Below are 15254 nucleotides of genomic sequence, written 5' to 3' on the forward strand. Positions count from 1 at the left end.
ATAAATATATTTTGTATTTGGCTTTGCTCTGCGTTTCTTTGTTATTTGTCATTTCCTTTGAGCCAGGTCATGACAGGAGCAGTGTCAGCAGTTTGGATATGATTTAGGATAAGCAATGATGAAAAAAGCAGAGCAGACTGCAAACTACGCTTGGCTAAATTGTAGGAGAGTGAAGAGTAACTCATTTAACAGGCACTAAAACATCTGAAGAACCAACACATCACAGAGTTCAAGGAGGTTGCTCATGCCAGCAGCAGCAAAGAGAAACAACCAAGTCTGCAACAAACGCTAGCGAAGAGAGTAACATATCCAGAGATATGCCATGAGGGCTAGATAACTACACTTGTCTTGATGATAAGGCATTGTGAGCTGTAGCTAAAATGAGATTTCGTCCTCTTCTCTGTGTACTGGTAAGAGATTCCCAGCTATTGCCACACCACAGAAACCAAATCACCAAAAGGTCTTGTATCTGTACTCGGTACTGGCAAGTACCCAAATGTATTTGTTCTGAAAAAAAGTAGTATTGGGGCATCCCTAATCAAAGACATTTCTGTTGCCTGGGTTCAGACTTTTTCCGCCCACTCCACCAAATTCAGTTGACTGATTCTTCAGATGGAAGTTGAGCTGATGTGTGATATCAGGGAAACATTACTGAATTTGTTTTAAATAATCTACTGTATATTATTTTATTATTGTCCCCTTAAAGGAAAAAAACAGGGCTGGGTAGCCTTGTGCATCACTAAGGAAGAAGTCTTCAGGCCATAATTCTAAACAAACATCAACAGCATCAGTTTCTCCTCTCTGTTTAAACTTGTGTGTTTGTGAAGCAGAGAGGACCAAATGGCAGTGGAATCAATTGTTGTAATGTGTAGTTAGTTGTAATGTATGTATAGTTATAGAAATGAAAACATTTCAAGAGAAAAGTCTGGCACACACTCAGGAAATATGCTTACTGGCTTTCTTGCAGAGTTAGATGAGAAGATTGATACTAGTCTCATATCTGTATGTTAAATATAACGTTACCAGCAGAAGTCAGCTATCTTATGTTAGCACAAAGACTATAGACGGGGAAACAGCTAGCTTAGTTCTGTCAAAAGTAGTACAATTTCTCTATTAGCACCTCTAAAGCTCACTACTTAACATGCTGTACATTTGTGTAAAAATGCTGTTTTACAGGGGATTATATGGTCGACTATTTCCTGGCCAGGACCAGTAAATCTAGTCATTATGCTAAACTGAGCCAGCTAGTTGCTGGCAGTAGCCTCAAACTAAGTGTACAGACATGAAAGTGGTACCGATCTTCTAACTCTTAGCATGAAAAGCGTCAAACTAATATACACGTACATAACCACCTATCCATGATCAAATGTTTAAGTAAGTGAACTGAATAGGCTGTATATATTAGGCACCCTATATGCAGCCCACCTGTCACATGAACATTATGATAGACAGTTAGTCTGGGGCTAAAAGCTGACTCTGGCCTCACTTTGAGAAGGCAGCTGTATGATCCACATGGTATAGCAGGTAGCTGCTGATAAGAAGTCAGTGACACTGAAAGGAGAGGAGGCTTGCTTGATGACCTCGTAAATGTCCTGAGTACGAGCCATGTTCTTTGCACTTAATAAGAGAAACAAATAGGCTGCTAAAGACCATAGAGTACATGAGAATAATGGCTTTAATAGACCACATTCACACAGTGGCACTTTAAATGAGGTCACGCTCAGGGTGGGAAGCTGCAATGCTGTTGCCAAAAGGATAATGTAATAATGTGTTCCAGGTTTCAAGTCATATAAATGTAGGGAATGTGACAAATCCTTACCATTTCACTGCTTCCTGATTGATCTGCAACTGAAAAGAAAATGGATAGACTTCAAACCTGGAACACAGCACTTCAACATTAATGTTATAGTAACAGCATTTGGGCTTCCCACCCTGAGTGTGACATCAGAGGAAAATGGCTGCCAAATAAATGTGGTCTATCGAGGTAGAACTTCAACTCCATCGTGTTTTATTCGAGAAGTAGCTCTCATCTCTAAAGCTATTACCCAGCATAAAGTTACCCCTTATCTCTTAAAAAATAATTCAAGGTCCCCAACTGACTCATTGTTCTGTTCTTAAAAACACTTTAATGCCTGACTCTTATTTCTACACCAGATACACAAGTCACGATTGGACTGACCCTGTGTTCACTGTTGGCCACTGTGGCGACCCACAGGTTATTAGGAACTCCCATCCTCTTGTAGTCGGCCATGAGGTCTATGAAATTCCACGACTCTTCTCTCTCCTCTTTGTTCACACTGGGATTAAAGGACAGACAGTACAGCTCACTGTACTTCTCTGAGAGAGGAGAGGAGAGGAGAGGAGAGGAGAGGAGAGGAGAGGAGAGGAGAGGAGAGGAGAGGAGAGGAGAGGAGAGGACCCAAGACTCATTTTAATATCACACCTTTTCATCACACCCTGCCAGCCAGTAGTGTTGGTGCACATGAAATCACTTTAACACACGTTGAAGCACTTGCACACACAAATACATACACACCTGGTCGTGATAACCTGACCAATGATGTGTGGATGTCCAAACAGTCTCTCTCCTGTGGAATAAGGATCTGGAGGGTCTGGAAATCCTTACAACGCAAGATCAGCTGACTTCCTGCAGGGATGGTGGGTGGCCTCTCGACACTGCTCACCATGCTGTGCAGCACCTGAAACACACAGATTACATTCCATCCATCCATCCATTTTCTATACCGCCTACCCCTTTCGGAATTGCGGGGGGACTGGAGCCTATCCCAGCTGTCACCGGGCGAGGGGCAGGGTACACCCTGGACCGGTTGCCAGCTGATTGCAGGACAACATATGGAGACACACAACCATTCACGCTCACACTCACACCTAGGGGCAATTTAGAGTCACCAATTAACCTAATGAGCATGTTTTTGGTCTGTGGGAGGAAGCCAGAGTGCCCGGAGAGAACCAGATTACATTCCAAGTCTCTTAAATTGCATCCATGTTTCCCTCAATAGTATCTTTTCTTTGTGCCTTAGTCCCACCCACCGAGGATGCATGGAGAGACATAAGGAAACCATGCCAGGAGAAAAGAAATGAGGAAATATGTTTTTAGAGAAATGAAATGTCCTTTCCTCTAAATCGTCACATGAAGCTGCTTCCCTTTCTCATGACAACGGCAGCTGATCAGTTGGATCAGGTATCAGTCAGCTTTAACAGCTCAACCATAGAGACCTTTGATGAATTTGTGTCTGCACACATGGGTACTGTGCTAATGCTAGTAAAGACCTACAGTCGTCAGTGCCAGAGCACCAGTGTTTTCTTTCCATAGCCTGTTAGCTCTCGAACAAACACTAGCACATGGATAATAGCCCGCACTGTGTGTTTCTACTGTGTACTGTGTCCTGCTCAGAGGCACAGAAACCACTTCTATGGACAGGATGTGTTCGTATAATTTTTATTTTTATTTTTTTCCACGTGTATTTGTTGATATTCTGAAGAGGAAATCAGTATTTAATAATAATAATGAATTATAATGAATACTGGAAATAATTTATTAGGCTAAATGTTTCAGGGAAATTGAAATTATGTCATTCCCAGCACTCATCAGCCTCACACATGACTGAATGGAAATGACAATAAATGATGTAAAAAGTGTTTCATGACTCCTATACTCTCTCTGACTTCAGTTTCATTCACAATAAAAGTTAATGGGAGGAATGACAGATTATGTAAAGAAAAATCTTTCTCATCAATGAGGAAAGTTCTTTGTGATACTTTTGTTGTTCAGGCCTACACTTAACACAGATTTGTAACTAGATAGTGAATCAGAAAACAAAATATAAAAACTTTGGAGAGATACATGAGAGTTTAATTTGATAACTGTCTTTACTCTGATATGAAGCTCCAGTTCAATCAGCTGCAGCGTCCAATCAATAACTGATATTCAACAAGGGGGTGTGTCAGCCTGTAAAAGACTTCCATGAAGGCTGCTTTTGTGTATCCTCACCCATGGCTCCTCAAGAGTTCCCTCATCACTCCTCGGAGCAGAAATAAGAGCTTTGGGATGGTCAACAAGATGGCGGACCAGAATGATTCCAGTTTAAGTGAGGAGTGAGGAAATATTAATAAGAGACTTGGGATGTATTCAGAGACACACACACATACATCTGTTTAATTGTCCAATGTGGATATTCTTTATCCAACCTAAACTGGTGCACACTAACAAAAAACAAACACAATGCTCCATTTCTTCTGTCAGGTATTTTTGAGAAAAGATAAATCACTGATTAAATTAGGTTTTTATCTCCAAGTGCACAAGTTTGCACTTTAAAAACCAAAGCCAACATTAACATGTGTAACCTCATTGTGTAATCTTGCCTTCTGATTTAAAATTTTCAGGAAGGAATGTCAACATCAATTTATGGGGAAGCTGCTGATGTCCTCTCATAGCACATGCTATGTGGTGGTGGTAAAGAAGAAGTAGACGGTTGCTTTGGAAGCTGTTGTTTTTGCACACACTGTCATCTTTGTTCCTGTAAATCCAACAAACACACTCTTGGGTGAAATCAGACACCACTGGATGCCTGTTTTATCTAGTCAGGTCCAGAAGGATGGGGCAGTGTCATCCACCACCAGGAGGTTCGAAAGGGGGATGGGACGCATCTATCCTTCCTGGTTCTTGAAACACACTCACCCATACAATCAGTGATGATGTAATGCCAGCTCTTTGTAAAGACTAAGAAAATTTTCATTAAAGAAAATTTCTCCTTGATTCAAACCATACTGAAGCTCAAAGATAGCCAACTTTCCAGAGCCCTGTCATCATGACAGTTGTACACTTAATAATACAGAAAGGAGAAGCTGGAGAATGACTTATTGTCTATGTCTTCAAATGTTTTAACTTTTATGTGCTTCTCCTTTTGTACTGGATTTCCTTCATGTACTTAAATGTACTTAAAGATACAATATGTACAAATGTCAGGAAATTAACAAGTCTTAATCACTTTATATTGCCAATGTGTCAATAGTTTATAACATAACTTAAAAAAATGACTGTGCTCTCGCCTTTCCTCTTCACCGTCTACACACCGAACTTCAGACACAACACAAACAGCTGTCACATCCAGGAGTTCTCAGATGATACATCATTGGATGTGTATCACAGGGAAACAAACTGGAATACAGGGAAGGTCATCACCAACTTTGTCAGCTGGTGTGTCAACAACTTGCATACAAATGCCAGCAAGACAAACGAGGTGGTGATAGACTTCCACAGAAATGTGCCAAGGATTACACCAGTGCACATTCAGGGTTTGTACATTGAGATAGTGAATGAGTACAAATATCTGTGTGTTCACCCTACCCGCAAACTGGACTGGACAAACAACATAGATGTCCTGTACAGGAAGGCCCAAGTCGTCTCCACCTACTAAGACAGGTCCTTTGGAGTATGCAGGACACTGTTAAAAACATTTTGGTGGCATCTGCAGTTTTCTATGCAGTGGTCTGCTGGGGCTGTGGGAGCTCTGAGAGGGACAGGAATAGATATAACAAACTGGTCAGGAGGGCTGGCTCTGTCCTGGACTGCCCTCTGGACACCATCAAGGAAGTGGGTGTTAGTTCACGGTGCAGCATCAGGGAAAAAATATGGTGTGTCCCGTGAACGTGTCGATACTGAGTTGATTATGTCCTTTCAGATTTTACACCTATAAACACAGGGTGACAATGACAGTAAAAAATTCCAAGGGAAGATAGTAAGAACACAGAGACATGGTCATCAGCTCCAGGACAGGTGTGGATACCTTGTGTATTATTAGGGATAGGCTGCCTTTCTCATAATGTCTTGTGTTGGACTGTCAATTTGTAGTCAGTCATTTTATGTTCCAAAATGCAAATGTCAATTCTTATTAGTAGGGATGCACTGATACCAATACTGGTATCGAGTATCAAGCCGATACCGGGCATAAGTACTCGTACTCATAAAATTGCCACTGATACCACGACACCGATACCACTTTATGGCAGTGTGCGGTTTACAGCAGATGACTACAAGGCGGGCAGCGAGGAGTCACCATGACGTCAGCAGTATGGAAATATTTACAGGTGAATGAGAGCAACAAAAACAAGGTAGGCTGCAACTTATGTACAGCAAAACTTTCGAGAGGAGGGACAAAATTGGCGGGTTATAATTATAGTTGCTTTCGTCAACGAAAATTATGACTAAATACCGTCGTCAACGAAACTTTATCACGAGATGCAACATAAATGCTGGTCATGTGACGATAACTACAACTAAATGCAATATCATTGATGAATATAAACGAGACTAAATGTGGTTTACAAAATAAAAACTCTGCTAAAATGTCTCTTCATTTTCGCTGACTAAAACAAAACGAGACCAAATGTTCTAATGTTATTTCGTCTCGTTTAGTCGCGTTGTTATTATTATTTTGCAGTATTTCTGTTTCCCGTGTGTCACTTCAGGGGCTGCATCAGGTCGCACCGTGCAGTCACAGGCGACGTCATGCCATTAGTTCCCACTGGCGGCATTATTTAGAAGATGCAGCTGCAGTAGGTTAGCGTTAACGACTGACAGCTGACACAAAGAGCGGGACCGATGGCCGGCCAGCCGGCTTTGGTTGGTAAAATAAATATGTTGTGAATTCAAATCTGAGCGTCTTCGTGTCTGGAATGGATGTATTCTTGAGTCTATAAGGTAACAATATAATAATAAGACCACCTTGTTTGAACTGTGAAATGGGTTTGACTAAAAGAAAATTTTGGTTTCGTCTATACTACTAGATATTAAATTCACTGGGTTAAATAGAATTGCATTACCAAAAAGTTTCTACAATTTTCATTGACTAAAACTAGACTAAAATGTCATCAGTTTTCGTCGACTAAAACTGGACGAAAATAGTCATGGATAATTCTGACTAAAATAAGACTAAAATACTCAGACCTTTAGTTGACTGAAACTTGACTAGACTAAAAAGAGTATGAACGTGACTGAAACTAATAAAAACTAAAATGACAGCTTGACACAAAGACTAGACTAAGACTAAAATTAAAACAGGCCGCCAAAAACAACACTAGTTACAATACAAGCAACTTAATGAAACATCTGAAGTCACAGCACGAGGCAAAGTATAAAGAATTCACGTGCGCCAACAAGAGACAACCAACTTTGCAGCAGACGCTGGTTAAGCGGGCGAAAATGTCCAGGGACAACCCGCGTGCGGTCAAAATCACAGGAGCTCTGGCCGAGTATATTGCCCTGGATGACCAGCCACTGTCCGTGGTGGATAATGTGGGATTCCGGCATCTTCTCTGTGTACTGGACACAAGGTATGAGATCCTGAAATGCAAGTACTCATATACTACTCATACTGGAAAAAAGTGGTATTGATGCATCCCTACTGATTAGTGTATGTACTGTCTCTGTTGAGAACATGGTGGTATATGGTAGTAATTGTCATTTTTACATTGGTTTATACTTTTAACCATTAAAGAGGTGTCTATTAGTTCACTTCATGCTCTCCTATAGAGCATGACAACATTCTGGACTTTGTAATAACAACAGAGTTGAACACTTCTGACCATCACTTAGACTTAGACTTTACTTTATTCATCCCAATTTGGGAAATTCTCTTGTTGCGGCAGCAGTTTAAGCATGCACCTAAACATAAAATATATACAATAGAAGAATGAGTAATGAAAGAAAAAGAATGCTCTCAAAAATGTAACTAAGTGTATAAACATAGAATAATGACAATTGTTAAAAATATAACAATATAATATCATAATAATATATTAAAAAGTATAGTATAGAAAAGTATATATGTATTTCGTATTTACAGCAGTTCCTAAGAGAGAGAGTGAGTCAGTGCTCTAAACTATATATATATATATATATATATATATATATATAAGTTGCAGATAATAAATAAATGTAAACAATAAACAGTATGTGCAATATTGAAGTAGTGCAAATAATATGTAAACATTGAATATTGGAGATTGCGAGGTTGGTAGATTAACTGTTTAAGTTACTGTTGTACAGTGTGATGGCTAGTTGTAGGAATGATTTCCTGAAGCGTTCCTTGTGACAGCGGAGCTGGAGCAGTCTATTGGAGAAGGAGCTCTGCTGTCTGTCCACAAGGTGGTGAAGAGGATGTTCAGGGTTATCCATGATGGATAACAATCTGTCCAGTATCTCCACCACCTCCTTAAAAGTGTCTAATTTGCAGCCAATAATGGAGCCGGCCTTCCTGATCAGTTTGTTCACACTGTTGGTGCTCCGATGCTGCTCCCCCAGCACACTGCAGCAAAGAAGAGTGTACTGGCAACAACAGACTGGTGAAAGATCTCCAACATCTTGCTGCATATGTTGAATGATCTAACATTCCTCAGGAAATAGAGTCTGCTCATCCCCTTCTTGTAAACAGTGTTGATGTTATTTTTCTAGTTCAGTCTGCTGTTGAGGTGCACTCTGAGGTATTTGTAGTCCTCCACCACTGTGACATTCTCCTCCAGATAACACAGTGGTTGTGTGGTCATCCTGTTCCTTCTGAAATCAATCACCATCTCCTTGGTCTTGGCCACGTTAAGCAGCAGGTGATTTCTACCAGACCATTCCACAAAATCATCTATCACTGCTCTGTATTCCTCCTCTCATCCATCCTTTGATTTGTCCGAGAACTTCTGTAGGTGGCACAATGAGGAGTTGTACTGGAAGTCTGAGGTGTACAAGGTGAAGAAAAAAGGAGACAAAACAGTCCCCTGTGGCACTCCTGTACCACTTTCCGCTAAAATAATGACAATGATGCCAAATTAATCTTACAATCTAGCAAAGACTAAAAGGCATCTCAAACAGACAGTTTCAGTGGAAATTAACACCTCTCTTAAAGAAAATTACCTTCTGGAGGAATTTCAGTCAGGCTTTAGAACATACCACATTAAGGAAACTGCTCTGACTAAAATAATCAGCAACCTCAGACTAATTTCTGATGATCGCATTTGATACGATTGAAACATGACAATCAATCGTATTGAGCAGTAGGTTGGGCTTTCTGACTGTGTATTCAAAGGGCTTAAAACGTAGATCAAAGGGAGAACGTTTTCCGTCAGTGGAGATCATGTGTTTGAGAAACATGACATCTCTTTTGGGTTTGCACAAGGGAGCTGCCTTGGTCTATCACTGTTCTCACTTTACACGCTGCCATTTGGTGACATCATCAGAGAGCATAATGTATGTTTCCATAGTTATGCAAATGACACACAACTGTCCATCTCTGCTGAACCAAATAATGCTACGACTGTAGGCTCCATTACTGACTGTCTCCTGAAATAAACAAATGGATGAGCAATAATTTCTTGGAGTTAAATGATGACAAAACTAAATTCTACTATTCGGCCCTAAAACAAAAAGAGATATACTGTCTAATAATCTGAGGAAATCAACTCCTTGGATTAAATCTGAGGTTAAGTGTTAGTGCTATCCTACATTCAGATCCAAGCTTCAAAGTCCAGCATAAGCAAGGTTATGAAAATTTCCTTTAGAATTGAGTTTAAGGTCCCCATCCTTGTATACAAAGCCCTTAATGGGCTCAGATCTTGCTACATTACTACCTCCCTTGTTTATTATTTGCATTGAAGAACACTGTAATCATCTCTTATCTCTCTTATTTTTAAACAAAGCTTATCTCTTCACTTTAGCCACAACTTCCTGATACAGCTCTAAAACTTTTGTGTTTGTGCACTGCTGTACTTCTTTCAAATTATCGTATTTTACTTGATTTTAGCATCCAATGTAATCTTTTTTTACCTATATTTATTCTTTTATTTTGTGATTTTAAGAATTGTCCTTTTTATTTTTATCCTTATTCTATCTAATTTTTACTGTCATTATCAAGTTGTTTTTATTCACCATCTAATTTTACATTTATTTTTTATCTGTTTTTATGTCCATTCTGTCTTTTCTAGAGCCAATGTTTGGCCTCTCCATTCCGGACTACCGCAGAAACATGATGGTGCAACATGGCGGACTCCGTGGAGGTGGACCCGCTCTCTCCAAAAATATAACAAGCTTATTCTGAGGTAATGGAAACACAATTCTTGTTTTCAGGTGATTATATATTAATGCAGACAAAACAATATTTTTTTGTTGCCACGCCAGGAAAATTAATTCATTACAGCCAACAAATTAGACAAAAGCAGAAAAACAGTGGCAAAGAAGGGTGAAAATAAAAAGTACACTGGATATAGAGTAGAAAATCAACTCATATACATTATGTACAGATTATAGAACTACAATTGCCATAAAAATACTACTACCCATAAAAATACTATTGCCAATATTCTTACGAGAAAAGAGGGCAGTCCAGGACAGAGCCAGCTCTTCTAAGTTTGATAAGTCTTTTCCTATCCCTCTCTGAGCTTCCACAGCTGCAGGAGACCACTGCATAGAAAACTGCAGATGCCACCACAGAGTCACAAAATGTCTTTAACAGTGTCCTACATACGCCAAAAAACCTCTGTCTTCTTAGCATGTCCAAGCGACTTTGGGCCCTTCTGTACAGGGCATCTGTCTTGTTTGTCCAGTACAGTTTGTGGTTAACACCCAAGTATTTGTAATCCCCCATGATCTCAGTGTCCAAGCCCTGGATGTTCAATGGTGTAGTTTGTGGTACCTTCCTTTGGAAATCAACTATAATCTCTTGCTGGTGTTTATGTGCAGGTTCAGTCCACACAAGTCTATGAAGTTGGTTATGACATCTCTATATTCCACTTCGTTCCCCTGTGATACACATTCAACGATGACTGTATCATTGGAGAACTTCTGGATGTGACAGCTATCGGTGTTGATGTGTAGAGGATGAATGTAAAGGAGAGAGCACTGTCCCCTGCGGAGCCCCCGTGCTGCAAACTACCACATCGGACACGCAGTCACAAAGTCTCATATACTATGGTCTGTCGGTGAGGTAGCTGATGGTCCACACAGCCAGGTGGCAGTCTACTCTGGCTCCTTCCAGCTTCCTTCTGAGCAGTGATGGTTGGATAGTATTGAGAGCGCTAAAGATGGCAATGACCCTCACCATGCTTCCAGTATGCTTCAGATGAGAAAGAGATCAATGTAGCAGGTAGATAACTGCATCTTCCACACCAATGCCTGGTCGATATGCAAACTGTAGGGGGGTCCAGCTTGCTGCTTACCAGGTGACAGAGGTGGTTCAGTATGATCCTCTCAAAGGTCTTCATCAGGTGGGAAGTTAAGGTTGAAGTGGCTGGGCTCCCTGGGATGCACAGTCTTTGGGACAGGGACCACACAGGAAGTTCTCCACAGGGCTGGAAGTCTCTCCAGACTGAGGCTCATGTTGAATTGTGCAGGGTGACTCTGCAGAGCTGATCTGCACAGTCTCTGAGCAGTCTGGAGCTGGTGCCATCAGGGCCTGTAGCCTTCCTCGCCTTCATCCTCCTGAGCTCCTTCCTCATCTGATCAGTTGTTATGGAGAGGCCGGGGGGCTGGGGGGTAGCTCCTGTTGAGTGAGGTGGGGGAAGGGGAATGCAGTCTGTGATGTGGAGCAGAGGGGGGTTAATTGGTGTGAAGAGCATGCTGCTGGTGTCAGGGGTGCTGCGAAGGGGAAGGAGGGGTTGCAGTGTCAGGTCTGGGCTCTGGTGAGTGGGGGAAGGAATGGTGGTAGAATCAAAATTGTTGAAAAACAGGTTCAGTTCAGTTCTGCGCATTCCCAGTCTCCAGATTCAGGGCCCCTCCCACTGTCACTGTGTGGCCTGAGATGGTTTTCAGGCCCCTCCAATCCTCTCTGGCATTGTTCCTCTGAAGCTGCTCCTCCAGCTTCCACCTGTAGCTGTCTTTGCCTCTCATTATCTCCCATTTCAGTTCCCTCTGCACCATCCTGAGCTCATCTTTGACTTCTAATCTAAAAACTCAAAAGTTCAGGGGACACCCAAGGTTTGCTGTTTGGCAAAAACCGTACCTTCCTAGTAGGCACAGTGGTTTCCACACAGAAGTTGATGTAGTCTGTGATGCAGGTTGTCAAACTGTCAATGTCCCCGTGTGGACTGCACACCACATCCCAGTCAATAGTTTCAAAGCAGTCCCTCAGTGCCATACTGGACTCTTCTAACCATCTTCTCACACACCTGATGGTTGGTGGTTGTTTATTCACCAAAGATATGTATGCAGGGAGCAGATGAACCAGACTGTGATTGGAATGGCCCATGGTGATGAACTGTAAGCATCCTTAGTGTTTCCATACAGTAAGTCCAGTGTTCTATTGTCTCTGGTGTGGCATTTAACATACTGGGTAAAGGTGGTGAGAGTGAAGGACAGGGAAACGTGACTGAAGTCACCAAAGATGAGGAGGAGGACCTTGGGGTGTGATGTCAGCAGCTGTGAAACCACAGTGTGTACAGCACAGTGTTGCTGCTGTATCGGGCCACAGGGGGATGTACACGACAGTGTTTCCCACACGTTCATTTATTTGTGGCGGCCCGCCACGAATAAATTTTAGCCGCCACAAATACATTTTTCGGCTTTTGACTCGACCTCGCCTCCGGACTGTTTGCTTTGAGAATGTCGCGTGTCGTTACAAATCTGGCGCACTGGGTGGCGGTATGTATTATTTGCTCTTCACTCACCGCCAGGTAGGGCGCAGAGGCGCTGAGCGGAGGCGGCGGAGCTCAGGTATACGTCATCAACAAGTGCGAGCGATTCACCGTTGCTAGGCAACGCAAGTACTTCCTTTCACTCCGGAAAGCTAATCGTTGTTTGTAAATTATTACACACAATGTATCTGAGTTTGTCGCAAAAGAAGGCCCTTGCAGTAGCGTAGTAGTAGTAGTAGTAGTAGTCGCTATTCCAGGCAGACGCAGTGACAGCGATAGCTGTGATAGCGAACGTACACAAACAGCTAAGCTAACGTTAGCATTGTATTTAGCTTAACGGTAGTTCGTAAACGCTGCCTGGAGCTGTTATCTTATTGGTTGCGCTTTGAAAGGTCAGCGGCAAACGAGGTCAAAGTTCAACTTTGAGCGCAGCGGTAAGCGGCAGATCCGAGCGGTGCGCCAAGCCGAGGGTAGCGGTGCCGCTTAGTCGGGCGCCAGCGCTCTCTCCATAGGAAAACAATGGGACAGCCGGCGCAAAGCGTTTTTACCGCTGATCATGTGTAGGGGCCTTTATCATGTGAAGGCCCCTTAACGTCGCCTATAAATTAATAAGACGCAGACGAAAAAGTCGTGGTGGAAGAGGCCTGGCTCGAACGACGAAGGTAAGACGTGCCAGTACAAAGTGGTCAAATAAGCCCAAAAGTGGTCCGAACAACCACTCATTATGTTATATCAACCTGTTTCTGTATCATACCTGGAAGCTGAGACATGTGCAGAGACATTAACTGTTAGTGTATGTTAGCCGACAGGCATCAGAGCTGCTGCCGTAATCTTAATCTCTGCTCATTAGTAATTAACTTGGATGTTCACTCCTTTACACAGATGAGTATCGAAAAATATTTTCTAAAGAAGAAAAGACCTCATCTTGAAGAGGAGGTAGGTTCCGGACCTCACGGGGTATTATCAAAACGGTATAAGACGCTTAAGAAACGCATGGAGTAGTGACAAGTCTTCCATCACTATAAATGTAAATATACTTGTATATCTAGTACACTAAATAAATACTCCAGCAAAAACAAACTAAATACAAGCTATTATTCATATCTGTTATTACTATGTATATCTATTAATCTTAACCCCCCCCCCCCCCCCCCCCCAGACCACACCACCACAAATAGATCCTTGATCTGTGGGAAACACTGTACGAGTACATACAAGTAATATGGCCGAACGCTAATGGATAACAGCTCAATGTCTCTTGTGCAGCGCTGCTCTTTTACACTGATCTGTCCTGGGTTAGGGGCTGCACGGTGGCGCAGCAGGTAGTGCGCGTGCCTCACAGCAAGAAGGTTGCCGGTTCGATCCCCGGGTCAGGCGGGGCCTTTCTGTGTGAAGTTTGCATGTTCTTCCCGTGCATGCGTGGGTTCTCTCCGGGTACTCCGGCTTCCTCCCACAGACCAAAAACATGCTCATTAGGTTAATTGATGACTCAAAATTGTCCGTAGGTGTGAGTGTGAGTATGAATGTTTGTCTGTCTTTGCATGTGGCCCTGCAATCGGCTGGCGACCGGTTCAGGGTGTACCCTGCCTCTCGCCCATTGTAGCTGGGATAGGCTCCAGCCCCCCGCAACCCCGAAAGGGATAGGCGGTATAGATAATGGATGGATGGATGGATGTCCTGGGTTATACCATCTGTTCTTCACAAACATGGCAATTCCTGAACTAACCACCCTCCGCTCTGTTTCCATGTTTCAGTGTAACACACACTACACTAACTAAACTCCCTCTGCAGTCTGGTTAGCACTGTTAGCTCTTCCTTCTTATTTAGGAGAGATCTCACGTTCCCCATAATAAGAGGTGATATGGATGGTTTGTATTGTCTTTTCTTGCCTCGATACTTCGCCCCAGCTCTGCATCCCCTCCTCCTTCTCCTCATTACCTTGGGGATCTCCGGCCATTTCACTACGAGTAGGCTCATGTTGCTCAGTGCTATTAGCTATTCCCATGCATGAACAATGTGCTTCAGTGGTTCAGTGCTTCAATGTTTCATTTAAGTAATCCAGAAAAAGGTAAAAAGCAAATCACTAGTCTCACTAGTTGTACATCCATATGTACGCACCAAGACCAGTGATGGAAGAAACAAAAGAAAAACACAAAAATACACTAAGACAAAGGAAAACGGCCACAGCTGCTGTAACTAGCTGCCACTTGTGCAGCAAAAACATACTAATGAATATTATATTCCATTCCTGCCATATTCTGCAAAAGATCCTCCTCAATCCTACACACTAGACCTTTAAATGTATCGCTGACTGCCTCAAGCATTGAAGGTTGTGCTCATGGCTCACACGCGTAGTGCCCAGCTTTCAGCTTACCCATGTCTCCTTACGTGTCTCAGGGTTGTTCTCTACAAAGATGGTGTGTGTGGCAGAAAGATAGAGAGTCCCAATGCTGGCCTTTCTCTGGCCTGACGAACGGTCCAGAAGACGCACATTTTCCACCTACCAGTATCACACACAAAATACCTGAGTTAGAAAAACACACAGGTCAAACCTGACATATAGAAAGATAACATACCACATGTCTCTTCACTCACAAACACATGGGCATAAACACAACACA

General features: G+C 42.4%; 1 protein-coding gene across 2 annotated transcripts in view; it reads right to left on the reverse strand.

Annotated features, from left to right (window-relative positions):
- The window catches only part of LOC139342209 (phosphatidylinositol-3-phosphate phosphatase MTMR7-like), a 42660-nt gene that overhangs the window by 26187 nt on the left and 1219 nt on the right, over nucleotides 1–15254 (reverse strand). For both annotated transcript variants that reach the window (XM_070979204.1, XM_070979195.1), the window contains exons 2-4: nucleotides 15008–15133; nucleotides 2537–2699; nucleotides 2180–2337 (exon numbers count right to left, since the gene is read on the reverse strand). In XM_070979204.1, coding sequence (XP_070835305.1) covers nucleotides 2180–2337; nucleotides 2537–2699; nucleotides 15008–15133 — 447 coding nt within the window. The remainder of the gene's footprint in view (nucleotides 1–2179; nucleotides 2338–2536; nucleotides 2700–15007; nucleotides 15134–15254) is intronic.

The sequence above is a fragment of the Chaetodon trifascialis genome, chromosome 2, assembly GCF_039877785.1.
Source record: "Chaetodon trifascialis isolate fChaTrf1 chromosome 2, fChaTrf1.hap1, whole genome shotgun sequence".
NCBI classification, from domain to species: Eukaryota; Metazoa; Chordata; class Actinopteri; order Chaetodontiformes; family Chaetodontidae; genus Chaetodon; species Chaetodon trifascialis.